General features: G+C 38.8%; 1 protein-coding gene and 1 long non-coding RNA gene across 2 annotated transcripts in view; one reads left to right on the forward strand and one right to left on the reverse strand.

Moving 5' to 3' along the window:
• Nucleotides 1-27,655, reverse strand: part of LOC106162534 (sonic hedgehog protein) — a 52,559-nt gene that overhangs the window by 14,964 nt on the left and 9,940 nt on the right. The window contains exons 2-3 of the mRNA XM_087017398.1: nucleotides 23,388-23,439; nucleotides 7,776-8,942 (exon numbers count right to left, since the gene is read on the reverse strand). Coding sequence (XP_086873524.1) covers nucleotides 7,776-8,087 — 312 coding nt within the window. The 5' untranslated portion in view covers nucleotides 8,088-8,942; nucleotides 23,388-23,439. The remainder of the gene's footprint in view (nucleotides 1-7,775; nucleotides 8,943-23,387; nucleotides 23,440-27,655) is intronic.
• Nucleotides 21,542-26,226, forward strand: LOC147760786 (uncharacterized). Its single transcript, XR_015335436.1, has 3 exons — nucleotides 21,542-22,868; nucleotides 23,144-23,191; nucleotides 23,994-26,226. It is a non-coding gene; the product is annotated as an uncharacterized LOC147760786 (long non-coding RNA).

Consider the following 27,655-nt stretch of genomic DNA (forward strand, 5'->3'; position numbering starts at 1 on the left):
TGGAATGGACCTGTGCACCTGCTTAAACTTTACAGATAACGCAGACCTCGTTTATCCCCAAGCTAATCATTATCTAGGGGTAGCCCTGCACTTAGAATTTAACGACACGATACAAATTCTACACTTCTTCCTATGTTACTGTATACAATGGAATTTGATTTTATGTAGTTTCAGTATTTGTCAACTGGTTTTGGTTTTACAGTTCAACCGGTCAACGTTAATCTTTTGGATATTATTTGCACTATGTTTCGTATATGTTTATGGGAGTTTTATTTCATTTCAAGTGTGTGAGAATTGAGATTAGAATGGTTAAACATTTTTATAACCAAGGCGATCGTTTCAGGACAACGGACGATACTAGACCGCTCCGGCAACAAAATGGCTTCAAATTTGCATTGCACAATTACAGTAAAACATACGTAGAATTCTGACACAAGGATAATGTACAGTGACACGTAAAAAATACTACGTAAAGTTAGACATTTTATACCAAGACGAACATGCTCTGCTTTCACTCAGCTCCCGTAAGTCGGCATCATACTTTCAAGATAGTTCTACAAATTTTCAGAAAGTTTGACATCTACTAAATAGTGTGACAGAATTGCAATTGAGACAAGATTTATATAACTGTTCTAATCTAACACTGATTGAAAGCCAGACGTGTCTAACAGCTTATTTTCACTTCACCATGTTGACTTTCAATGATCGCCGCTAACATTGCTGACCTACTGACACCAGCGGCTCGAGTGGTCAAGTTCTAGCTGCCCGTTTACTGGCCATTACAACCTTAAGGGAGTATACACCTATAAGTTGTCTTATGCAATTCTTATCTGACTTGTTTAACTGTGCAAATTCTTCAAACGTGTCAATTTATGACTTAATAAAGTGGACATATCAACAGCGTTGTCCGGCATCGACGACACTCTATTGCTATTCGCGTTGAGAGCCTTATGTGAATACAAGTTGCCAAATGAATGTTGGATACGACCCGATACGCTGCCTAAGTAGAGATATTCCGTAAGGTATCGTAATCAAATTTGGGACAGTAAAATTAATATTTGTGTTGCTCATGTAAGAAACCCTTCACACGGAGAGCAGTCAAATACAATACTTGGGTCGTTTCTACCTTCTTCGCACACTGTGTTATTGTAAGTGATGTAACTGCTTGCCACTGGTTTTCCAGCTTCAAGCCCGATCAGAAACGGATAAATGAATGAATTCATTAGTATAACAGATTATATTTTTGCTTTTTTAAGGTTATAAAGTTAATATCGTTATTGTACATTTAATTAAAACCTTCCACCAACTGAAAATGCACTTTCTGATGATTTAAACATAGGTATGAATGTTCGACTGTATACATTAAAATGCACAGAAAACACCGAATTTTTGTTGTGAAGTAAAAATAAAATGACTGATTTAAATAACCAGCAGTTTTTTTTAGCAAATTCCGTACAGAAAATCATCCGAATAATGCAATGCAAACTTTTTTTTCAAAAATAAATTTTCCTAGAGGAAAAACGCCCTTTCGTTTGAGACACATTTGTTGAAAAAAAAAGTCTAGCTTTCCTTCAAGTCATGGGAACCGCGAGAAACACACGGTGTTTACGAACCTTTATCACAAACAGCCACGTGTGCTTTAAAGCTCTCATAAATTTTGTTACTTATTTGTTAACTTTCGGCACTTTCAAAGCACGGGCTGTGTAGGCTTATCTGTGCGAACGTGCTATTCCTGCCGGGCAACGAAAGTGGGGCTGCCGCTCCGTATTTACCGAGCTTTCCAGCGTCTGGGGGCAAGTCACATGGACGACTATAAAAAGAGTCCACCAATGGCTTAGCATGGATGTGTTATATTGACAGAGCTTCGGTTCGTCTGGCTTTGGCAGCTCTGTTTGGCTGTCCATGCTGCAGTATCTTATCGTTAATTTAAAATTTACTTCAAGGGGGAATTAAACTGTACACTATTTTCGATGGGCACTAAAGCCTTACATCCGGCCCCTTGTTGATATGATTTTAAGTAAGTTTGCAAAGTTTCGATATCGCTGGATTCTACTCTTTATTTGGGACCACGTATTCAAAGTGACTTCATTTCCGACCAGGAATAACTATAGTATGAACATCGCTTTTTCACCACAACAACGTATTCAACAAAACAAAACCCGACTGTCACTGCCATTTAGTGACATATCAATGTCACAACTGTTGACTTAGGCACTGCAGAACAATTTCTCAATCCACCCATCTTTTTCTATACCCATCTCTTTCTAAAACATGGAGAACCACAGTGACACTGATCTAACAGAGGTTGACAAAAATCTCGGCCCAACAGGTGCGCGGATGACATTGTTGACGTTATGTTTCTGAGGTCAGCTCGGTAGCACATTAGGTGATCAAATTCCTTTCAGTCACACTGAGAAAATAGTCTGTACTGTTTGTAGAACTGTCTGGAGCATTGTCGTCACTGTTTTCCTAGGTGGTAGGCAGAAAATCGCTAAAACACATTTTCAAGCCACACTTGCATCGAACTGTACGTGTCTCTGATATGGTTAAGTATTTAAGGGCTTTTACTTTTCAGCAGGTCGCGCGGCCAATGGGCATTGCGTTTTGATTTTTTAAAGATAGCTGTGTCAATTAGACATGCAATTTAGAAAGCATGAACTCTGATATTTGTCTCTGAATTGGGCCATATTTTGTTGAAGTAGAGTGTACCTGGATGAATACTGATATTGTGACATTCACAGTGAATATATTTTGCTTAACACATTGATGATATCATTGCCAAATTAAAAGAGCTGCTGTTTTGCTGAAAGTTGTAACTTTAAACTATTCTTATCACTAAATAATATCCATTACTTCAAACAGCATATGTATTTTATATTTATGATTGAGGGTCTTAATGAAGATGCTTTTTATTTGCTTATATTTTCGGTGAAACGTCTTAAGTGCACGACAAGTCTTTTCAACAGAATGGAGAGAGAGCTGCATAAGTATTGTTTATTATCCAGAAAAAATTTAAAATTATATATTTCAAGATTTTTTGTACACGTTTTACTTTGAAGACAGAGACAAAAGTTTGCAATAATTACCGCGTTCAAAATTGAAGCCAATTGTTTTTTAATTTATTCTAATTTTATTCTCTTTTTGCAAAACAAGGAAATAGCCTTTCTGGAAATCTAGACGTGCGTTAGTTGACACATAGTTGCGCTGGAATGTTCTTCTTTTATCTTTCAAGTATCATCGAGGACGCCGTATATTATATCAAAACACGTTTTTGACGTAGTTAATCCCAAATTCTGCAATTGTAGATTGAATTAGCCCCATTAAACAAAGTGTAAAGAAGCTAAGTGCCTCTAAAGACTTATTTATTAGCAATCGAATGGCGGCGATCGAGACAGTGAACATACAATGGGAAAAGATAGCTTTCCAATACAGCGCCTTTCACCCTCTCGACCCCGTCTCACGCTTACAATGCAAAAAATTGATCAGGTTCCTTTGTGCGAATTAAGTATTATGAACCCCCGCTGTGTGGACGTCTTTCTCTTTTCCACAATCACTTACAATAGCAACAACAATGCAAAGAAAGGAGAAAAAGCGAAGATGTAGTTTATTGCTATTATACGCCACCAACCGGCGTGTGAGGAGGTTGAGGTGGCCGATTATCGCTGCTCCTCGCAGCCGACTTAAATCAATATACTTTTAAAAGTCGAAAAGGGCTTATGGTCCCCTTAAAGCCTAGACCCAGGCAGGGGGTGAGCTGCCGACTATATTAAACATTCTGATAGGTTTTTATGCGTCTTGAGTTATACTTATCCCCCTGTTCATATCCTTTTTTGTTTGCCCGTCTATAAAAGCTGCATGATTAAGTAGGTTCAGAAGGTGCAGAATTTCAGCCAAATTAAGAAGGGAACACGGTTGAGAGAGGGTGTCAAATTTTACGAGTGAAATTTGCGTGAAATTTACAACAAATATTGCTCAAAAATCAATACGAAAAAGACACTCGAGTCGAGAGGTTGGTGACCGACGTTGTTAACTTAAACTCGAATTGTCTTCGACAGAAGAAGACAAATGTCTATCAAGGTGAACAACGAAGTCGCTTTTTGTGTTTGGCGAGGAAAAAACACCAATCCACGAGGGTCTAGGTCTATGACAATATTAACAGTGGATCGGATACCCGTGTTTTCGTCTCCGCCTTTTTAAAAAAGTGACTGACACCACGGAAAACGACCCGTGAACCAGGACATTAGTTAATAAAGGTACGCAAAGGCACTGCTTCCCCTGTCCTCTCACATTCTTCTTCCTGATCATTGTTGATATACTACACCACGAAACGGCCCCTAACAATACCTGTAGTCCATAGCTCGACACCTAAGAACCGGTAAAATATTATGAGAAGTAAATTTGCTCGTTGCAAAAACAACGTGTCGGTTTAAGTAATATACTCCGATCAACACAATTTGTTAGGAAAGGGACAAGCGCCGGTCTATAGGGTTTCAGTACTTATACTTTTATGTTGATCTAAGCTACTTGGGCGTGAAAACGGGTTGCAAAGGCGCGTATGCGCTCCCCATTCATTGGGTGTAATTAACTTTTTTGCCACAGCAAATATTCCCCGAGTACTGACAACATTAGTTGTGCCATTGAGCGAAGGTGTTTAGAACACCAATTGGTCGTAAGCGAGTTTTAACACCGTTTTCAAAGCAGTGCAAATATCTCTGCGTCTTAACATCCTGCCGCTGTCGCAGCGCTGTATAGATATCCCGGCGCATTGACTGAAGTACAAAATTAGCCTACCTTTTGACTAGCTGCACTTATTTTTACCTTGATTTCTTTATATAGTTTGTACTTCTTTCACGCACATAGTGACATGATGCAACTACGCGTGACCTAATCGACCATTTAAAGTGTCCATAAAACCTAATCATATTAATTCAGCGGTTTAAGCAATTCCGACTTTTCCAATTCCGTAGGCCGATCAACCGGCCTTCGTGGTCATATCTAAGCTTACTTGATGTACGAATTGGTTACGATATATTAATAATATGCACTATAAATGAGTGAGTTTGGAGGGTTTGGGGATCTAGTGTATTTGATAGTAAATCGCAACCCGATTTTAGTAACCACGAGAAGCTATTCTTGAGACTGATATTTTACTTAGCTTGCGCAACACTCTCAAGGGAGACAAAATCAAAGGAATATTTTGCGGAGATAATATTTTAGAGGATGTAGTAGACTTTATTTAACTTCAATAAAAACTGATTTTAGGCGTATTTCGCCCTACGCGCTCACAGTCTACATTTTGCGTAAATTGTGGAAAATTTAGAAAAAGGCACACCGTGTTTTTTAGAAATTCTGTAATTATTATACCGAAGACTGTAGAAGTGCCGAGCTCATAAAATGATTTTTACAATTTTTTAAACATAACTTAAAACACACTTCACATGCAAATTATTTTCAATGCCTCAAAATAACACTGAGACAGAATTGAGCAATTCTGATAAAAATACAAGCGAAGAAAAGTAGAAATTAAATCACTAGAACATATGGTAACAGCAGTAGTTTCAACAGAAAGGTGGCGATGCGTGGGCTTCTCAATGATACCACTGCCACCTCGCCGACAATCACACAAAATAAAATTAAGCTCAACACCTTATAACTTCACTCAAATTAAGACGGGTGGCTGAGTCAAGTACATGGAGATTTGAAAGTACATCTGTGGTGCGGGGCGGTACACAATGCACAGGACCTAGTCAAAGATAATGCCAAATCGATCGATTTCTCACATATGGCTTAACAAGACTTTGTACTGCATTTTAAAATGGGCATATGTCCTCATACCGCCAGTAGTTGACATCAAGCGAAGGAGTCCTCATACACTAAAATAATTTATATTTAAAAAAGTGTATTGCGTAACTTAATCGACATATTGATATCAAAATAGATCAAACCATACCTTATACTTTGTTAAAGAAAATACAGAAATCGGGATTTTCGCACAAAAAAACAAGAAACAGGTCTATGGGCTTATTATCTTTACTTTTTCCAATAATCTTAAGTTAAAATACTCCACATCGCTCATACTATTCATTTCACGTATGAACAAACTGAAATATTTGAGTTCACATATTTAATATTCCCAAGATATAGTGACGCAGAACGAAAGAAAGGCAATCAGTTTCAATGCCATACCTGAATTGGTAGTTAAATACACTTTTGAAACATATACGTACAAATCTAAACAACGCGGTATTAAACATTAATGCTTTTTATTTGTTTGACTATCTGGATGAATGGGTAAGTGGTTTACTCTTTTTCCTAATGCCACGATGAAGTGACAAGAAAAGGGAACCCCGAAATATTCGACCATGCTATTATCAGTTTGCCACTCTCGCTCTACCGATTTTTCGATAGGCACAACACGGGGGCGCGACCCGATCATTTAAGCTTACTTGCACACCCTTAGTGAGCTCTTAGACGCCAGGATAGTCGTTTTCACGCGATTCTGGTAGGATTCTCCGCTCTTTGCGGCACAATATATGCTGTTTTTTTTTCATTGTCAGAAAGATATGATTTACCCCAAGTTACTCTTCCGAAAATGAGAAGCCATGAAATTACAGTGCCCCTACTCTTACATCGGCCTGCTACTTTTAATGTGCTGAAGTTCGAAGACTGACAATAAATATATATTTAGACGTTAACTATTTATCATTTTCCTCTCTTATCTCTTTTTCAACGTTTAACAAAAATGTGATCAATTATAAAGAACAAACATTCAAAATGTGTAATACACTGTACTTTTGAGTGGACTCGTTTGAACTACGGGTATTTATTTCACAATGGATATTTGAACTATGCTAGTAAAACGGAAGGCCTCCATTACAAACTTCTCTTGATATCGGTCTGTACTCTTGACACATTTTATCTTATCAACAAAGTCTTTTACAGCAAATATGAATTCATATGAAAGTTTGGAGCTGCTTAGCAGGTCGGCTCATTAGTCGTTCTATCAAATGCGTGATCGTAATTGATTTTCTCGTTTAAGAATTAATCTAATTCTTAATAACTTATATGCGCATTATTTCATTATTTTACAAAATCGCTATTTGGCTTTGACAAACCCCACGCCAATAAGCCAAATATCCCTTGGTAGGTTTGTGAAAGTAATAAACCCATTTCAGTGAATTATCCCTGCGATAATAAACTTTCAGATGTCAGCGTTGTCAATCTCTCAATAACTTTAGCCGGCATGTAGAATACAATACAAACATATCGCCCGAGAGAGAAAGAAAGAGAGCAACATGGACGATGAATGAAACGTGTACTCCGAGTACTCATGGGGATTTTGTACCTCTATTCCTCCGTGATCCCCTATATCAATATAGTAAACAGTCCTAGTATAAGCGCTCTGCAAAATGTCATAATCTCATATTACACGGCATTATCTAGATGAAGAGTGCTAAATAGGTGGCATTTCATACTAGCGTTAATCGGGCGGGGGGACTAAATAGTATTATAACTAAGTACTAGAGGAGATAAAATAGTAGCACGTCCTAAGCGTGATGTTACGACCAAAGTCCAGGACTTGTAAACGATCTTAATATATATCATATTTATAGAACGTCAGTGGTGTGCTACACTCGAAGAAAATCTCAGAGGGATGGTGCCCTGTCTCCTGCTAACTGTGAAACACCACGGCAGCAGCCGAGACCCAAATCCAGAACTTCTTTTCCTGAAATCCAGAACTTTTTTTTTTTCACACACCGGATGATTCCACTTACCTGCGTCATGATTCTGTCCTCCCCCGTGCCTTCTTCATCTCTGAAAACAATATCTGGGTTGTAATTTACTTTCAGATCTTTATATCTCGGGTCTGACTCGGTTATTTTTCCCTCGGCGGGGCCACTGGCTCCGAGTGTGTTCTCAGAGACGTTCGGGACCTGCTGTTTGAAGACGAGAGGGGTTAATTTCTTGGGTTTCCCCCTTCGGCCCGAGCCCCTACCCGGCCCGCATTGCACGGACGGCTGTGTGAGTAATAGAAATATAAGAGCCAAGGTTTGGCAAAGTTGACTGACTTTGTACATAGTGCCCATGGTAGCGATCCTGACGCTACTGCCGTTGCTGATGAAGGGGTGAAGATAATGAACCGCCTGTTCCTCCTTAACGAATTCACCGAATCTCTCCTTCTCTCCTTCCTTCGCTACCTAGTATTAATCATGTGCGTGAGGCGACTAGTCCGCTTTTCGTCGCATTACCTGGTCTAACCAGTAGAGAAACAAGGCCCAGAGAGGCATACCATGACTCAGATTTCCTCGTGTCTCTTGAAGGAACAAGGTCCCAGTCCTGCTTCCAACCTTTTAAATATCCCACCACGACGTGCTGCTTTGAGGACCCCGACTCAATCACAAGAGAAATAACAAAATAAAATAAATTCGATTGGCTGTTAACAGCGACAAGTTGCGTCGATAGGTTTGTCACCACTGAAGAGTCCGGTGTGAAAAAAAAAAAAGCAACTCCACTCACTCTCTGGTATAAAACTGGCTTTACTTAGCCTCTCTGCTCCTAGCTGTCTCCCCTGCCTTAGCTCACCTCACCGGCCGTTGCTCAACTCCGTATTGATCAAAAGCACACGTTGGGGATATTAATAACGGAGCGACACGGGAAAAATTCACAGAGCAAACAAACCCCGCTATCCAAACAGGTCGAGATGTGACAGATGACGCGATTGGTTCGCAGTGTTTGCTAGTCGTTTAATGCTGTCCCGCCTCTTGGTCTGAATGGTTTAATGGGCCCCTCTCGACGAAACCCTGTTAAGGGCGATTCTGTCGGCACCCACGGTCAATTAGTAAGCTTTATATCGACGGAGTTGTACTTTTCATGCTTCGCCTCAACCAAACCGTGTGTGGGAATATTTGCTTGAGCTCCCGCCTATACTTAGAAATGGCTCTCTGAAAAAAAAAAGAAAAGAAGAAAAATTACATTTTTTGAAAAATGAATCATTTCTTCACTGTTAGTTTTTATCCGACTTCTATGTCACTTCAGTGTGTGGGAACCCATTTTGAAAATAAAAATAGAATATTTCTGTGAAGAAGATCTGAAATAGCAATGATATTAATAACCACACTTTAGTGAATGAAAAAGCTATGTTGTTTTCCGAGGTCCAAATGATTTCTGAACCTGACCACTACTTTCTTTTACTTTAATATTACACATCACCCGCCGATGATCCCCAACATGTAAGATGTCTTAGAAAATATTTACTCTGTCTGCCTTCCTTGACAAAGTACATACAATTTTTTTCTGAAAATAAATGACTCTCCCGCCCCCAGGGGGATTCTGGGACCACTGTAGGGTATCCCATGATGCTCTTGCAATTCCGATCGCCGGTGATCCTTGCTAGAAGAATCAATCGACTGAGTTAAAGACTACACAATTCTTTCACTCACGTGTTTTTCGTGAACGTAGTGGAAGGCGTGTAGTTGTGGATCGAAATTGTCAACTAAGGAAAGGTGTCCCCAATAGCGATTTCCTAGGTATTTTTTACTGCAAAATACAACCATCACCAACTGATGATCTGGCATGAAGATGGACACCGCGTATCCTATAACTGTGATAATGTGGGCGTTTTTCCTTGCCATCTCTACCCACCCACGACAAGAATCTTCTTGATAACGCTGCCAAGTACTCTACTAACATACATAAATACATGAATACATTGGGGGAATGATCCTTGCACAGCATTGGGGAAATGTTTCAAAAAAATAAAAAAAATAAAAAAGAAACACAATTGAAACCGAAAGAGGGACAAAAGGTGTAAAAATCCGAAGGAAAGTAAGGACTCGTAAATTTAGGCATGGAAAATAAACTCAATTCACCTCACCTCTGTTTAACAGCAATATCACAAAATCGGGGTTATCATATTTGTGATACCGTTGGTATATTACTAGTGGGAGGGATATAAACTAAGTCCACAAATAAAAGTCATTCAAAAGCAATTTAAAAATCTCCATATCAATTCACCTTAATTGTAATATATATGCGTTATTTCATTCATTTAAAATATAACACCCTTTCTATCTAGACTAATTCTCATCTAAAAAGGCTCATTTGAATAGAAAATTCCCGTAAGAAATATGAAAAAAAAATAGAAGACACAATCACTGTTATAAATATGTCACTTTTCAAGAATCCCTTCTTAATCTGTCGCGCAGACTATTATTTATAATTATGTTCGATTATGAATATGAATTGACTACTATTACACAAACAGCTTGGCGTGGTGTTCGTCACGTTTGACACTAAGCCCTCTTCTCTGAGATATTTGTTTGTATATCGCCGCACACCTTTGTGCATATATCAAAACAAGAGATCTATTAATAATTAATACTTGCTGTATTACCTATGGTATAAAACCTGTCTAGTAGTTTTTTTACAGCCCGGAAACGAATATTCAAAGTGTTTTCAGGATGCTGAGAAAGGACCAGGTGGTTTGGAGAAGAGAGACTCAAGACCAATTACTCAGTCTCAGAACTGACGTGAAATTGCTTTCCAGACTTTTTACCGACTTCAGATCTAGTGGAAATATGCAGATTTACGGCCATTATTTGCTTTTTGTCTGGGTTTTGGAGGCCACGCCCGTCTCAAGAATTGTTGGCATTTTTTTTTCGAAGTTGAGTAATCCCAGAAAAATGCGCACTAATTACTTTCAAGTGTACCTGTGATGTGGCTTATGGAACTACTTCATGTCTGTCGTCAATATTTAAACAAAGCCCCCATTTAAAGAGAGTAATTTCTTTTGCTGTACTATTTTTCTCTTGCTTCTTCCAAATGTGAATGCACATTGAACATAAAACTTCTGCAAAAATACAACCAAGGTCTTTCAACTAGGGCAAGAGATCGGAAGCGATACTACAATTCAACACAGAAAATCAGATTGACAGATAAGTTAAGCTGAGATGAAGATATATATTTTTATATATTTACACGTGCGCGCATGTGTCAGTGCTCCCTAAAACCTAATATCATCCTTTTCCTTTATTTACTATCATACGTTTTGCTAACTTCCTACATGTAAGTTACGCCCGACAAAACCAGAGAGGAGCTGATTCTAGGGTTTCCAGAGTACCAGAGTATCCAGAGTCCGTTTAAAGCAATTTGATTAGGATACGATATAGAATATTTTTAAGTAGAAAAATATATATCAATTTAATAAAAATGTGGAAGGCACATTCAGGTAGGCTGGGCGATTGGGGATCTTTCACTCTGGACATTTTGATATGAATTATATATTTTTATCTGTCAAGTTTTTCTGCAGTTGAAATTAATAGAGAAAAATAATTCTAAATTGAAAGTTGCTTTCTCTTTGCAAATCCTCCGGTTCTCCCTCCCCCCCCCCTCCCCCCCCCACCTCCGAAAAAAAAGTCTAGCTTTATCAATGAAAGTGGGCGTGGGTGGGGGAAGATGTTTAGGGGACTGTGTAAGGAAGGGACTCCAGGGAAATTTCGACTTTTCGATAACGAAGTTAAAAGACGCACGTGACGCAACAAACGATGTGACGTAATGTTTAAAGCAACGTAACGCCTCTCTTTGTCATGCTTACAAGTGTCTTTTGGCCCTTAAGATTCTATTTTCCAGAAAAGTCCTTTGGTGCTATTTGCAATCATGGCTGCTCAAACAAAGGGGGGAAGCCACATGGTGAATGTACCTATCTTGGTTAGCACGGACATCCGCAGTTTCCTATAGCATGTCACTCGTCAACGCCATCACGAACGTAAATCAGCACGCTAAAATGGTAAATTTTCCCAAAGGAGAAAGGAGTAATAAATACACTAAGGGCTTGTTTCATGATGACATCTGCAAACCCAATAGCCATGACCAGTAACGTACCGAAGTATGCATAGCAACATATTTCACAACTAAATATATAACTCGTCCTGCCACTGTCTACAAGTACAAATACTTTTATAATCACTACTGAGAAACGCCATTTAATAGTGGTGTTTTTTTTTCAATGAGTCGACGTGTCACTGGCAGTTGGTGAAGTTAATTTTCTAACTTCAAATGATAGCTTTTCTCTTAACTGCAAATAAGCATCTGTGGTCATGTCACTTTTGCTGAAAAGGCTATTTACAAGAAAACTGGGTGCTTATTATAGGGCACCATTTTATTCGGTAATACTAAGATTATGTCAGTTAACTGCAAATAGCGTCAACGAACTTTATTTGCAAACTCAAAAAATAATTATATTTCCCTAACCAAAATCTATATCGGAATCGCTGTTAAACCATTATTTTAGTGACTATCAAATTATTTTTTCAATCTTTTCTCCGCGGTTTCTTTGAATTATTCCCCTAAAAGAAGACAGGATGTATTATGAGCCTTCACAAACATGTCCCGCAATTGTAATTTACACCAAGCCCTTGTTTTTCTTTAAATGTGATAAATATGGACGTTTTTTCTCATGGCTTCACCACTTCTCCTTCTAAATGGTATGATAAATCATTATTTTAAAAATAACTCCCAAAGAACACAATTTGATTTATTTCAAAGAGAGAACCCGTTAAATGTAAATGTCAACTACGCATTCAATCCCGTCGAATGCCCGTTCATATAGGTATATCTAAAACTTTGCCCAATCTTGATTATTTCTTTTCGGCGGTACTTAAGACGTGAAGTTAACCCGCCAAGTCGGTTTGACCTTTCCCTCGTTAATCGCTTAAACGCGGCTTACCTCATACCTGCCAGAGGGCGGGAAAGTTAATGAATCGTAATGAGTGGTAATTGGCGGTAAGTAAACTTTCATTACTGCTGAATGTGACCAATAACAATAATCACTTAGAGACAATACGAAACTAAAAGTGACATACTATTTAAAAAGGGCTGAGACAATGTTTTTTTATTGTCTAAATTTCGATTGATAAAACCCTTGCTTTTTACTTTTTTTTTTAAGCAAATAATTTTTCAATGAACCTATGAAACTATTATATCCTTTCATTAAATGAAATAACCGACAAGTAATGACATAAGATAAGATTAACAGATACGAAAACACGAAAGAAACAAGTATGGGAATGACACAATCGTGTTTCATTACAACAGGAGGTCCCTGTCGTGATAATAAATCCACTATTGTTCTTCGCTATACTCTTAACAACAACAATGCACGACAATATCAACAACAACAGTAACCGTGTTCTAATTACCTATGAAAACATACAGTTCACACTCCAGCGACATTACCATAACAAGGCACAGCTCCCTTTGGACCTTAAACCGTGGTCTGTCTTGGTAGGGACAGGGCGTGAATCATGTGTGTCTGTCACGAGTTTTCATCCAAAGATCAGTCGCGTGACAACCCCAACAGAATTAAGTCTCAGAAAACGGTTCCAAGTTAATATTTTCCACGGCACTCTGGTTTTCAGGTCCCTTCCTGATAAGCTTCCAATTATTTCAAGAGTGAGACTGATTGCTCTTTTGGAAAAAGAAAAAAAACTATCGCCACACTTAGCAATGTGCTGTCCTCGACGACTAATTGCGCCGCGATTTAGCGACGCTTTCACTTCCAGAATAAGTCACCAAATTCCAAAAATACCAAAAAAGTTACCCTCCAGTTTTAATTGCGCTGACCTTCCTACGATAGTCGTTCGCATAAAAGCTAGACCACACTAAAAAGCAGACCGATTGGGAGCAGGGAAAACTTATGCCGTGCACGGTCCTCGACGTAATAAAAATTTAAATCAGAGACTACGGTATTTGAAGTCGCCGTCATTTTGCCCCGGGTCGCGAGACGGACAACTCTACAGGCGACGTACCGGAGACGCAAGACTTGTAAACTACGATTGTTTTTGCTCGGCTCCTCCACTGAAACGTTGTTTCTCACAGCTTTTTGAAAACTATCACTGTCAATACGTAGACACCAACCCGTTGATGGATGCACTACAAAAGATTTGAAACTGTGGTTACACTTTGCAAGTGACCAGCATCGTCTTAACCACGGATGTGAGCACCTTTGAACTTTTCCTTTCAAAAAAGAAGTCATCTGGCTTCCGACTGACCTAAAAGCGCGGGCTGATACCGATTTTTATTTGTTATTTTCTTTCAAAATAGCATATTGGCTTTCGTAAAAAAAAAATATATATATATATATATTTGATATTACATACAAGACGAAGAACGTTTATTATATAAACCAGTGCGGTATTTCATTGCGCATTTCACTATCGCCCACAAAGTAATTTTGCATATTACCATATCTATATCACTGAAAATTATGCAAAAAAAAAAAAAAAACAAAAAAAAAAAAACAAAAAGGAAAAAAAGCTATAAAGAAAAATAAAGAAAAAATTCAAAAGAAAAAAATGTGAAGTATTCCCCGTCATGAATGAATTAATATCAGTTTAATATATTCATTGATGTACTAAATATATACTTTGCATGGGCTCCCGCATACCTTCATAATGCGGGCGAGTGAAATAGCTCAATATCAAACTGAGAAAAAAAAGCCCTTACAATGATATTTTCGGATCGAAACTGTTCATCAAACTGCCTTCTAATAAGACTAAAATAAGTATAAGTAAACTAGAAGTTAAATTGATCAAACAGCACAGGCACATATAACCATTATAACGTTCTGTTGTCTACCTGTATCTTTCAATGTGACTAATTTCGTTCGATTCCGTCCAAAGTCGACATGTGCCCCATGACCGTATGCTGCTACACGAAGCCTGCGAGACGCGGTTTTTTGAGAGCGCAACTCCGTAAGACATCCCAGGATCCGATCTTTGTCATGTTAGATAATGCAAGTTAAAAACCAACGTGTCTGAGGTCTCCTCCATCTCAGTATCACTGCATAGAAGCTACCATGTTGTATAATAGATTGATATTACAGCGACGAGCCGTAGGTAGGAACAACAGCTTTTCATTAAAATGCAAATGAAGCGGAGGTACTTTTACCGTTGGCGTGCGTATTAATTAATGAACTTGTTTCCGCAGTTCACCTTTCGTAAGGTTGTCGGTTGCAAGTTTAACGCTGGGTCAGTGATTTGATTGAACTTAATTTAAGTTTAAATGTGTACCCTATAGACGTAGACTTGTCGGACGTGAGAGCTATATTTGCTGTCTAAGGGCCCATTCCCAGTGACACTGACGTCCTCCATAGATCGATCCAACTCCGTGGGAACTCTCACTGAATGCAATCAGGTTAACTGATCCTCCTGGCGTTGAGAAGAATACAGGGAAACTGGTGTTTACACGAGTACGTTGGAAGCAGGGGGATTCGTGTTAATTTGTAAATCTGGTAGCATTCAGCGAGAGTCCTCGCGGTGTTGGATCGATCTTCGTCGAACGATAGTTTTATTGGGAATGAGACCTTAAATACTGTACCTGGAAATTTTAAAAGACTGTTACCTGTAAAGTGTAGAACGTGTCTTTGAGAGTAAATGCACGTGGAGTCTTTTCAAAATGAAAAAATGGAATATCAAGGAAATCTTTAAAATTGGGACACAGGAATGAATATGTACACAAAAAACTGGTGACGGTGATTTTACTGGTGTCGGAAAAGTTGTTTCATCGAAATAGCTACCAAAAATTTCAAAATAACCAAAAGCTGTGGTTAATTAAGGTAAATTAAATCATCATTATCATTTTTTTTTCACGATCAAGCTATAACGTCCAAAGCCTAAACCCGCAGTCGAAATGGAGAGATATTATAAAACCGATTACCGTTCACGAAGCACCTAATTGTCTTCAAACAACCCTCACGACCTCACATACATCCTACAGGATACAGCGAGACCGTTTTAAATATTTTCTCTTGCACCCTAAAAGGCATTATGAAAATCTGGTCAACATCAATTTCCCCCGGTTGCTTTAGAAGGTAATCCCTCGGTACACAGTTGTGGATGAAATGTACATGGTCATCAATTTCATCCGTTATTTTCCACAGGTTGCGGATGAGATTACTGCTGACGTGTGAGGGTAGGGTCGAGGCTAAGTACATTAAGCGGCGGCGGGGAAAACAAGAATTTGTTTTAAGTCTTGTTGACAGTGGACTCAAAGCCTGTTCGCTTTCGGGTGAGAAGAGTACACGTGTGTTTTAATAACCTTGACACACCCCCAGAGCTAAGCGGAGATGTTTCCAGACGTTCATCGCTTCCTAGGCAATCTATAAAGGTGTGCCATAAAAAAAAAGGAAAGAAAGACCTGTAATCAAGGTTGATAAAGATGCTGTTAACTGTAGTGGTCGTAATCGTTTAGTAAACCTACATGTTCAAACATTGCCGTGGTTGGCTTTATATTGATAATACCAATGATGCGTGGGGCCATTGTTTTACCTATGCTGAGGTCCATCCGTTTTAAGTTACGGTTTTTGTATCACCAAATCAATCATCAAGTCTGAATCAACATGAAGAAACGCAGTGCGGTGACTTAGTATTTCCGAACCTTCAAGTGTTTGTCCTAACGCAGGTAGTAAGCCAGCCATAATTGGGGGAGAAGACGCCAGGAGAGAAAGGGACAGTAGACAAAATAACAAAGCGCACGCTCCATGTTTAACCCTACACGCACATGACACGCGTGCTTGGGCTTAGGTGAACACGCACACACACACACGCAGACACGCACGTCCAAAGCAAGCAAACACAAGATCCTTCGCACATGCCACCATAGTATAAACGCACGCGTGAACTTTAATTAGAGTAATTTCCCCCACTTTTAGAATAGCCTAAATAACCAAGCAATGTCATGTTTCCTTATTTGCTTCAGCTTACACAGTGTTTGCACGCATACACTGAGTAAGTCCAACACCAAGGCAGAGTTAACATGACCACTGCCTCAACTATGGCTTTCTGTAATTATTAAATATTTAACGTGTGGGATTTACTATTGACTGAGATTCGAACTCGGTAGGATGGGTGTTATAGAACACGAAGAGAAGTTTGCGTCCTATGAAGTGCGGAATTAGAAGAATAAGGATAAGATAAAACAAAGACAGTATTTATTTCTTTTTCTAAAGTCTGGTAAATGATAGACCTACACAGCCAGGCGGGTTGTACAGTTTATTGCCCTATCAAACAAATATATTTTTCATGGGAGTATCAGGCATAATTAGACTAAAAATTGAAATCTGAAGCTGTCCACTTTGTCCAAAATGGACAGAGAAAGCTGTGAAAAATTTAAATTTATCCTTGCTGTTGTCACAGCAAAAATGTCAAGACAAACCTCCCGAATTGAAATCATTTTGGCCATACTAAAAAATGTCACTAATCACATCCAAGGCGTATTTTATTTCGGATAATTTGCACAACTCATCTCACACAGTCTCCTCTACTTAAAGTAAAAGGTACCAATTCCCAAAAGTGTTCTGGACAAATAAAGACTGTGGACAGTGCAGGGCAGCGTCAAACAGGGAGTTCGGCAAGCTCGATGATTGAAATAGTGACCCGTGCAGAGAGAGAGAGAGAGAGAGAGAGAGAGAGAGAGTTAAAATAATCACTATGCTCTCTTCGCGATGCAATCACCTGTGACCTCTCTCTCGCTAATTACTGTCGTAAAAGTCTACCCATCAGACAGCTGGCGACAGTACCCGAGGATGGCTGGTTTTATTACAGTGACAAAATAACATTTGTGATTTCTAAATCATGGAAGAACTTACAATTCGGGACAGTCTATGATTGATCGGCACATATGATTGATCGAAAAGTGGCGGGGCAGAAGGCAAAACTTATGCTGGTGCGTGGTGTCTTAGAGGCTGGTTTCCATTAAAATTTGGTGCTGTGAAGGGCATATATGCTGCTAAATGTTCATATTACTTATTTCAGAGTAATAAAGATACGCGTTCTTCATAAAATTACTACATTCCTTCTTGCCATGAAAAACCAACGCGATATTTCGCATTTTATACGGACCAATGAAATTTTCTCGTGCCCAAGCTTTCTTTACAAGCGCCACTGTCTATGAGGAAAAAGTGCCCCCCCTATGTCATCTATATCCACCAAATCAGTCACTAAATTGATATTTCCATTTAGAACATGCATTTCCTGTTAGTCCATACACTTCCATTGTCACACAAGAGAATCGTATTGGTTATTTTAAGACGAAAATTTCGCCCCTATTACCAGCATTTTAACAAGTTGCTATAAACCGCATGATACATCAACTCCACGCATACCAGAGCTTGCTCACGTTTGATTTGATAATTAAAATGTGTAAGGGCTCTCGGTTGGATACACTATAAAATGAGAAAGAAGTCTCGAATATGTTGTACCCACATTTTGAAATGAAGCCTTGAATATTGCCATTATTAAAAAACGTGCATTACTATTATCAATTCAGTTCAAGTACTGTTTTAATCAAAAGTGGGAGTGACTTTAAAAAGTGGGCGTGTCCGTATATAAAGAGGCGTGGCCAAAGGTAGGTTAATAACGGACAAAACGTAATACGTGACACCGTTTAAATGAAAAAAAGAGGTCACATTTGTCTAATTGGCTTGTATTGGATAAGCTCTCCAAGTGGGAGGTAAAAAAAGCTGGTTGACCACGGGATACCCCCTGGGGCAAAAGGAGGGGTCATTCTGACCTGGAAGGGTCAGCGGTCAACCAGGGAAGAACAATAAAGTTTGGCATGCACAGATTTTGGATCCATAAATGAAGTATGCTTTTTTATTTATTTTTTTTTTGGGGGGGGGGGGGACCGTTTACGTCTGAAGAGCGTTACTTAAAAGTTTAATGAAACTTGATTTGGCTACTATGTGCTTTTTTTCTCTCCACCGTGAATATCATAATCTTGACCGTAAATATAATAATTCGGATTGCAAAATTGAAATAATTAACCATGTGCCAAGTTTCTAGTGCACAGTTTCTTCACCTCATTGGTCACCATTTTTGTTTTTTATAAACCAAAAATTTGCTACTTTCCTCGTCACACGCATACACGCACACGTATCGCGCGCAATCGCATTCTGTCGAATTCGAATGCTAAATTAAGCCAACAAAATAATAAATAACAAACGAAATAACCTTGAGATAATCAAAAAATAAATTTGTTGTACTTTCTGACCACCATTCAATTAAAATTCAAAACCCAGTAAAAGAAGATTAAACAACTTATTGTTCCCTTAATGGATTAATAGATTCTTTGTATGTTCACCATTTGTGCAGTGGATAGTAATTCTATTTTAGCCTTTGGGAATATTACCTGGCTATCTTAAAAGAAAAAAAGTAATATTCCAGGCAACTTATGTGTACTGTTCTTTTTTTCAACGGCATGATTAAATGTCCCATATACACTGCATTTGCCATGTACTGTATTCCTCATGCTGCGTTCTGAATTAAAGATTGCAGAATTACCAGTTTTCAGGTGCCCATAAAATCGCATAAAACGGTATATACGTCGGGGCTAAAGAACTAAGGAATTGCAACTTAAAGATACAAAATAACAGTAGCTTAGTTAGCGCCGAGGTTAATTAATCACTAATGTTAAATATTGTACCCCGGGCTCTTTGAAGTCACCACTTTCCTTAACGATTGGGTAAACTGGGCCTTATGTGATGAGGAGCTCCCGCCCCCCTGAGGTGGTCTGGGTTGACTCCCGGGGTGGCAAAGTTATGCAAGCAATTAAGGAGAAACATTGTGAACCGGCACCGTGGTCTTGCTCCGTGTATTGTCAGCATATAACCTTGGTCAATTTGCGGCATTTACTAACAATTACCGGTCTTATTCTGTCAATTGCTTTATCAATGAAGTCGGGCATTGATCGGTCTAAGGGGGTGCTGGCTGCAGGATACGGCTATACACTCGCCGAGAAGGTATTCAAGATACGCTGCAAGGGCCCCGATGGAAACATGTAATGACAGGGCGAGGTATTGTGAATAGTTGCGACAGTTATCCAGCTTCCACGGCCGCGTGGATAAGTGGGCTTTCCCGATAACGGTGGAACCAATGCCTACGATATGGCAATAGTTCATTTTATCCGTTGAATCAATGTAGGAAGAATACTTGGTGGTAGCGGCTTTGATTTTGCGGTTTCTGCTTCAGATCACAAATCATCTGATCCAAGGTAAGCGTAAGGAGATACACTCTGTAGCGGGAAGGGCCACCTAATGAATCAAAAACGGCTACACACGTCAAACAAAGGAAAAATAAGGCTTATATGCAACGCTCCTTTTTTAAACCCTTTGTTGTCTGCTTTTCCGTCTGTTCAATTGCTGGTCAAACCGACGATCACTATCTTTGCCTCCCGCCCTTTAATATCAAGTGCTTCCATTTTTTGCTCTGTTCTTATTTCTCATCTCTCTCTCTCCCCCCCCCCCCTCTCTTTTGCATATTAGTATCGCTACCAAAATGTTGTATAATTCTATGGTTTGTTGCTCTCATCGGCATGACCTGCTTGATGTCGACTTTGTTATCGACGAACTAGACCATACACAATCTGTTTACCAACAATCTGATCTGATGAAAAATTTCCATTTTAAGCGTCACTATAAACATCTCTACACAGTTACTATGACCATTGATTTCCATCACTAGTTGTTTAACCATAAACGCACGTCACAATCTCCCACGGCGTTTTTCATGTGAGGCGAAAAACGTCGATTTTATCGCACCTTACCGATGCAGTGTACTTGTACGGGTTTGAAACACAATTTCACTGGCTTTCATGTTTGTTGTTTACAATAGTTTAGAACTGTCTTGGTTTCAAGTACAAAAACGTGTGTTTTGAAGCCATTTCATCGATTTAACTTCAAAGAGAACCGCACAGTGGACCACACTTACGCATCAACAATCTTAAAAAGTTGTATCCCTCTTGTTATAGACCAAAAAAAGAGTCACATGCATAGCCTAATAATACGTCTTTAGCGTTGGTAACTCTTACTTCAAAGAAGCATTATACCAATCACGAAGTCAGCATCTTATAATCTATATCAAAGTAAGCTTTGACCAGATTCTAGGCACTTGCCGTCGTCCAAAATAAAGGCCCTAAATCCCAGGGATACCTCTGATGGTCCCAGCAAGAGCATATAGCCCTGAAAATATACTGAGGCCAATGGCATAGGTCATCGGGTTAAACGTATCAAAGAGTTGCTTCGTATGATATAAGGTTGAGCCTTTTTTATCATTTTCAAAAATCATTATTTACGATTTGGAAGAACCTAAGGAGGCAATGCCGCGAAGTGTATTATAAATGACAAAGAATGAAGACCAAAAGAAGACCAAAGAACGCTGAAGAAATAATGGTGCTGATGATAAAGATGACAATTAATGATGGTGATGTTGTTGATGCTAATCGAATCGGCTACAGAAGCTGTATAACTGATTGTGCTGGTGTCGATAGTTAATTTGGCGTCGTTATTTGTTATATAACCGGTACTCCAACCACAAGTTGCATGCAATAATATTAAAATTGGCGTAGATGTGTAGTCGATGACTGTGATGTGAAAATGCGGAAAGGGGTGACTTTGGTCAAAATCTGTAAAAGCAGTACCGCTGGACCCAGTTTCATCAACACTGGAAAGCGCTATCCTCTGGATAACACTATCCTTTGGATGAAATTGTTATCCTCTGGGCAATTATCCTGTGGGTAAAGTGATGTTTACTAAACCAGTGGTTAAAAAAAGCTGCTTTCCTAAGGATAATTGCCCAGAGGATAACAGTTTAATTCAAAGGATAGTTATCCATAGTTGATGAAACTGGGCCCTGCTTTTTATGACAGCTATTCTGTTATGATGACACTTTGGACGTGCCACAACGTATGACACTGTCATTCCCGTCGATGTGTTGGAGGAGGTGACAAAAACGATAACGACAAGGGTGACATGTGATGATTGTGGTTGCGGTGACAAGAGATTCGGGGGCAATTTTGGTCATGGCCGGTGCCGTGGCAAGTTATCCTGTACATGTAGTGGTGACGGTGGTGGTGATGATGGTGTTTGTGGTGAGGTAGAGTGAATGGCAGCAGTGTTTAGAATGCCAGTGGGTGCGACGGGGATGTGCCCAAATCATCATGACCCTAGGCTGCTTTACCTATGCCATCAATGAATTTAAATTGTTCCTCGAAGTAACCCTGATTTAAACGGACTACTGGGGAGGACCACCGTCATCAATTCATCAACATGCCTCTGTCGCTTTTTAGAAACGGGGGTTAGTGTAAAATAAGCTTTGAAACTCAGGCTAAGCATACAATGACCGTTGTCTTATGTGACTATATCCCGGATGTAAGACTCCATTCCCATAGAAACCGTCGGTCTAAGTAGATCGATCCAACACTGCGGGGACTTTAGCTGAGTGCAACCAGCTTAACTGGAGGAGGCGTGTCATTCAGTTAAGCTGATTGCACTCAGCGAAAGTCACCGCAGAGGCGGATCGATCTACGTAGACCGATTGTGCTTATGTGAATGGGGCCTAAAAGTCCACGTGAACATGAACGGGGTGACACTGAACCTAAGGATATTTTAATGGGGCGGGCGGAAACCTGCCCAAACAACGTTTTCAACATTCACTTTCAACTGACTGTTTTCTCCTCGGACCGAAGATATTCAGAATAATTAAAGGACCCAGGTGTCTGCACTTGAGCCTATGGCAGACCACTCTTGTACATCACACTTGTCGTCTGAGCATATGTAGGCCGAGGCTGTCACTTCAGCCAACACAAAAACGCTTGCCCGCCCCCATGGCAACGTACCGATACGTTAAGGAAACGCACCGACTCTGGGTCATATTTGGAAACGAGATCAGCCAGCCGTGAAGTGTCACCGTCCTCGTTTGAATCATATGTGGCATTATTCAAGATGTGTCCTTTTTTCCATTCATATGATGATGGACTATAACTAACTATTTAGTGGACAAGTGGACCACCACTTGTCGCCAAGGTCAACCGTACCGGTCAGTTACACAGTTTTGATAAAATACTTAATGACGTTGTGCCTTAAGCGTGAATCTAAAGGACTAACCGTGTTAAGCGATAAACGATGATCGAATACTCACAACTTGCACGTATTACAACCACAAAATAATCTGTTGTCCTCAGCATGACATAACATGACAATTTTAATTGGATCAGCCTTCCTTTTTAATATTCGTAGCAGCACCTAAGGTTATGCATGTTTTTAACTTACGGTTAATTGTCAAATTAAGTCTGCTCGATTTCATTTTAACAGAGGCGAAGTTCCGTACTGTCGTGCCAACATTCACTTTTATGTACACGGGTATGGACAGCTTTCAAATTTACTTTTAAATATACACGTACATAATGTCAGAATGTCTTATGCATCTTAAAAATCCCTTAAAGAGAGAGAGAGAGAGAGAGAGAGAGAGAGAGAGAGAGAAAGAGAGAGAGAGAGAGATAACGAACTTGAGATAACTTATACAAAACGCATACATTGTTAAACATAGTAAACTGACCTCGTCCGTGGTCCTTAGATATGCCAGAGTTCGGTTGGAACCGTTTATAGTTCTGTAACAGAAATGAAGAACTGTAGTAATATATAAATCTTAAATGTGACCAATGGCGAGCTTGCCTAATGCATAAGTAGCTTACATTTACAACATCATGAGTGACAGTCTTTGATCTCTCAGCAGGAAAGAAAGCATTTTACTAAACATCCCCATTGTGTTTATATATGTGTCACAATTCAGGTGAAATCATACCTTGGAGACGTAAATATGACAATATTTAAATAGACAAGGAAATAAAAAAAACTATACATGTGTGTGGGTGAAATACGTGGGTCATAGCAAACTAAGTTTGAAATCCAAACTTGAGGTGTGAGGTGTGTCTGAAATGTAAGGGTTTGATTGGACAACGCTGGATGACGTCAATAACGTGACCTCCACCACGTGTATCGGAGACCGAAACGTCTTCATTGCAAAAAAAAAGATTGGTAACTTGAACACAAGTAGCTTTAGATCAAGTAAATTTAGGTCCAACTCGTCAAATGCATGACAAAGGAGGTAAAACCGAATAATAATTAAGTAATATTATATAGAAAAGCATCAATTTATTTTCAGAAAGAGTGTCATCACGGAAGGCGAACGTTGCAATAATAATGCTGCACCTTGGTCGACGTGTATTTTCACACGTGCAAAGCTCAGACTGTCAAACTGCCTTGCGCAATCAGATGGAAAAGCCAATGAGAACCATAATTATGCGTGTTAATATAGTATTCAACGTTTGTTAATTCTGGTGTAAGTAAACGTAAAGCCCTTGTTACAGAGAGCCCGCCATCCATAAGATTCATACAGGTTAGAGTTAACGTGACGTAAGTGGGTCAAAATCTAGGACGGGGCTTACCTGTACAAGCCAATAGGAACCGAATCCTGTACCAAGGGGGGATCTCTCGTACATGACACCGGCCACATATTTTGCTTTACATAAGGTCATGACATTTTAAAAGGTCAGAGGTTGCAACAATTAGGCATGTGCGACCGGTCAACTAAAGTGGTCGTCTGGGGGAAACATTACATTTCAAATAAAGGGATAGTGTAGAAATTGACGACTGCTTTCCTCTAGCGAAAGTATTGTTTGTTCAGTTAGCTATTTCCGTAAACATTACCGTTTATCTAAACACATTAAATGTGTTTTACAAGCAAAACTAAGCATCTGTTCTTTTTTTTTTTTTCAAAAACAGAAATTTGACTGAAAATACCCAAAGTCACCCGATCGCCCTCTATCAGCAATCCAGAAAAATGGGTAGAGTACGAGAGACACGTTCTGTTTCCTATTCCTGTATCTCATTACAGTGTAATCATTGTTTTGAATGAAACGTCTCATTCATTTAAAATGAAGAATCCAAATCTTGTATTTAAGAGTATTTCATCATCTATGCGCTTCATTTTGGCACTTCGCCAACGTGCACAGACTTCTCTATAGTTACCATTGACGAAAGTGAGTACGATTGTGTTATAAAATAAACATGAGTTAGCATCTTTGGTCTGCAAGCAATTTCAACTATTTAAATCCTATAATAAAGCGCAGTAAGCATTAATCCTACATACTAGCTGCTATATCAATTTCTCATTGGGTGACTGGGGCATTATAATTACTGAAGTTGATTTATTCACATTTTTTTACTTAAGACACTGTCCTTCGCTGTTATGTGTTGACATTGAACATAAGTCCAACGGTCACAGTTGCTTGATTTGTTTGATAAATGGATAATAAATAATAAATGAACGTCAAGAATATTAGCTCATTTAAGATACATTATTTCGATATAAACTACTTGTAAATAATGTTACGCATGCGCATTTATTTACACCTTAACACGAACACAAAATCGAATCATTTGGATATATTTTAAAAGAAAAAATATTGTTAAGCACAGATAAAAAAAATAATGGTTTTCAGTAGTCAGGATTCACTGGCATAGAAAGTGGCATGAAAGAAGCGAGACTTCCAATCCGCTCGCAGCTATTGGCAGGGTACCAAACTTGCGGTCTTTCTCATACAGTTTGAAGTGCGCTCAGGATTTATAGCGCTGTTCTTCAACCGAACTTCAAGTGGCTATTCATTAGCGATGTTTTCACATGAGTACGTCTTTAAATTATGCAAAAATGATACTTTTGCACATGTGGACTTTTAAGGATGACACGACTATCAAATAAGTTGTTTTCACCAGGGGTAGTATTATACCAAGCCGTGCACCCCGTTGTGATTACGAAAGGGGAACCCAAAAGTTACAAGAAAACCGTAGACTACATCTTTTAAAAGTTGGCATGAAAGGGGTCTCTATTAACGTTAGTGTCCACCCTGGGAAACAATGCTGGGGAATTTCAACTTCAAACCACTTCAAATCCTGAATATTTGCATATTGAGGGTAAGACAAGTCCGTGTTATGACTAAATTGACCCTACATGATGGAAATAAATAAGGAAAAAAGCTTCTATCAAAAGACAAATGTTATGCATTATTTCCTCCTTCTTCGCGTAAATTATCTCAAGTTAACATTCGAGACATTTTGGGTAGGGTAGTTGAGTGTTTTGGAGCTACTTTTGAAAATGTTTAGATTGAAAATAGTCTCCAAGGTATTACTCAAGTCATTTGAGCCTCTTTTCTATACATATTTCAGTAAATTGTGAGATTGAATAGGCGAAATTGAAAAACAAGTCATACGGGATAGGTCTGTTGATTGTTTTGGGACTAGTATTGAAAAATTAAGCAGTATAAACTGCTAGAGCAAATAAGTTCAAGTTCTAATTATAGGCATTTTGAATAGGAGTGTTTTGAAGCTACATGTACTAGTACATGTACTTTTGGCTTCTTTGTACATGACGCTGTAATAATTTTTAATTGGAAATAAAAAAGGCATTTGACATATTCCATATTTATTCATTTATTTATTCATTCATTTATTTATACATTTATTATTACTGATTATGCACAGATTGCAGTTTGGGTGTAAAATACTATGACTGATTAACATTTTGGTGTATTTCGGACCTCTGGTTGTCTATTTGAGCGCAAATAATAATTTTAACCAATATCTAAAATAAATGCCTATTAATATCGTAGATTTATGTAACAGCTTATCATGGTAATTAAGTGTAATGACAAGCAAAATGTCACGCGTTCAAAGTTTCAATATGTTGATGGCACGGGCACGCCCAATAAAACGGACGTTACATGTGTGTAGTATGTATAATTATGAAGATATTGTCTTTGATATTGATGGGCCATAGTGGTAATCACACGTACATGTATTGCATTGCTATTTAAAGCACAAGCCATACTGTTATTTCCATACAGACATTGGGTTAAGCATGACATTATCCGATATCAGGGACACATTGATGCCATTTGGCCTATCTTTATATTGCAACGTTACTGATGAATTCTGGTTATTTCATTTTTTTTTTTCAAAACCATGTTGTTTTGAGCAATCCTAAAATGCTTTTAATTAAAACTGTTGATGCATTGAAAGGTATTAATCACGGAATCAGTATTTTTAAAAATGGAAAAATTACCCACGTTTGTACCTGATGAACTGTTTCCACAGACAGACAAAGCGACGCGACTGAAATAAACAGAACGGTCAAAAGGAAAAATCAAAGCATTACCTCTTTTATTTATGGCAAGCTTTTGTGCATTCCACACACTGTGGCCAAACTGAGTAGCTTTGAACTATCTGGTAACGTTCTAGAGGTTATGTGAACGGCGAACAAAAAAGCCGATGTCAACTGCTAATAGAAATGCACTTGCTTAACTTTGTAAGCTCACGTGTGTGTTGTTTTCCAACCCTTTTTGCGTAGGTTTTAGTAACACCCGTGTACTGAGTGACGATATTTTTGGCAGAAAGTTCAAATCCTATCACCTGACCAACTGAAAACAATAGTGGCCGGTTTGGATTACTCGACGCCCACTCTAGCGAAAAGTTTCTAGAAGACATATCATACGATTCTTAGCAAAATATTCTAGTAATAGTTGACGTTTCTTACAGCCAACCAAATATGATTGTGGTATCTGTTATAGTCTAAAATGAAAAAAAGTGAAAGATTTTGCAACGTAATGGTTTCAAAGAACTTTTCAAAGAACAATGCAAATCTATCTTGCCAAGTTATATACTATAATTAAAGGACAGCGTTTCAAAAATATTAGAAATCAAACCAGGACGTTACAACTTCCTTTGTGATGAACAAACAAAGAATCTAATGACTTTCATAGTGCTTTCCAA

This window comes from Lingula anatina, chromosome 7 (genome assembly GCF_051362555.1).
Source record: "Lingula anatina isolate TDL-2025a chromosome 7, LinAna3.0, whole genome shotgun sequence".
Classification (NCBI taxonomy): Eukaryota; Metazoa; Brachiopoda; class Lingulata; order Lingulida; family Lingulidae; genus Lingula; species Lingula anatina.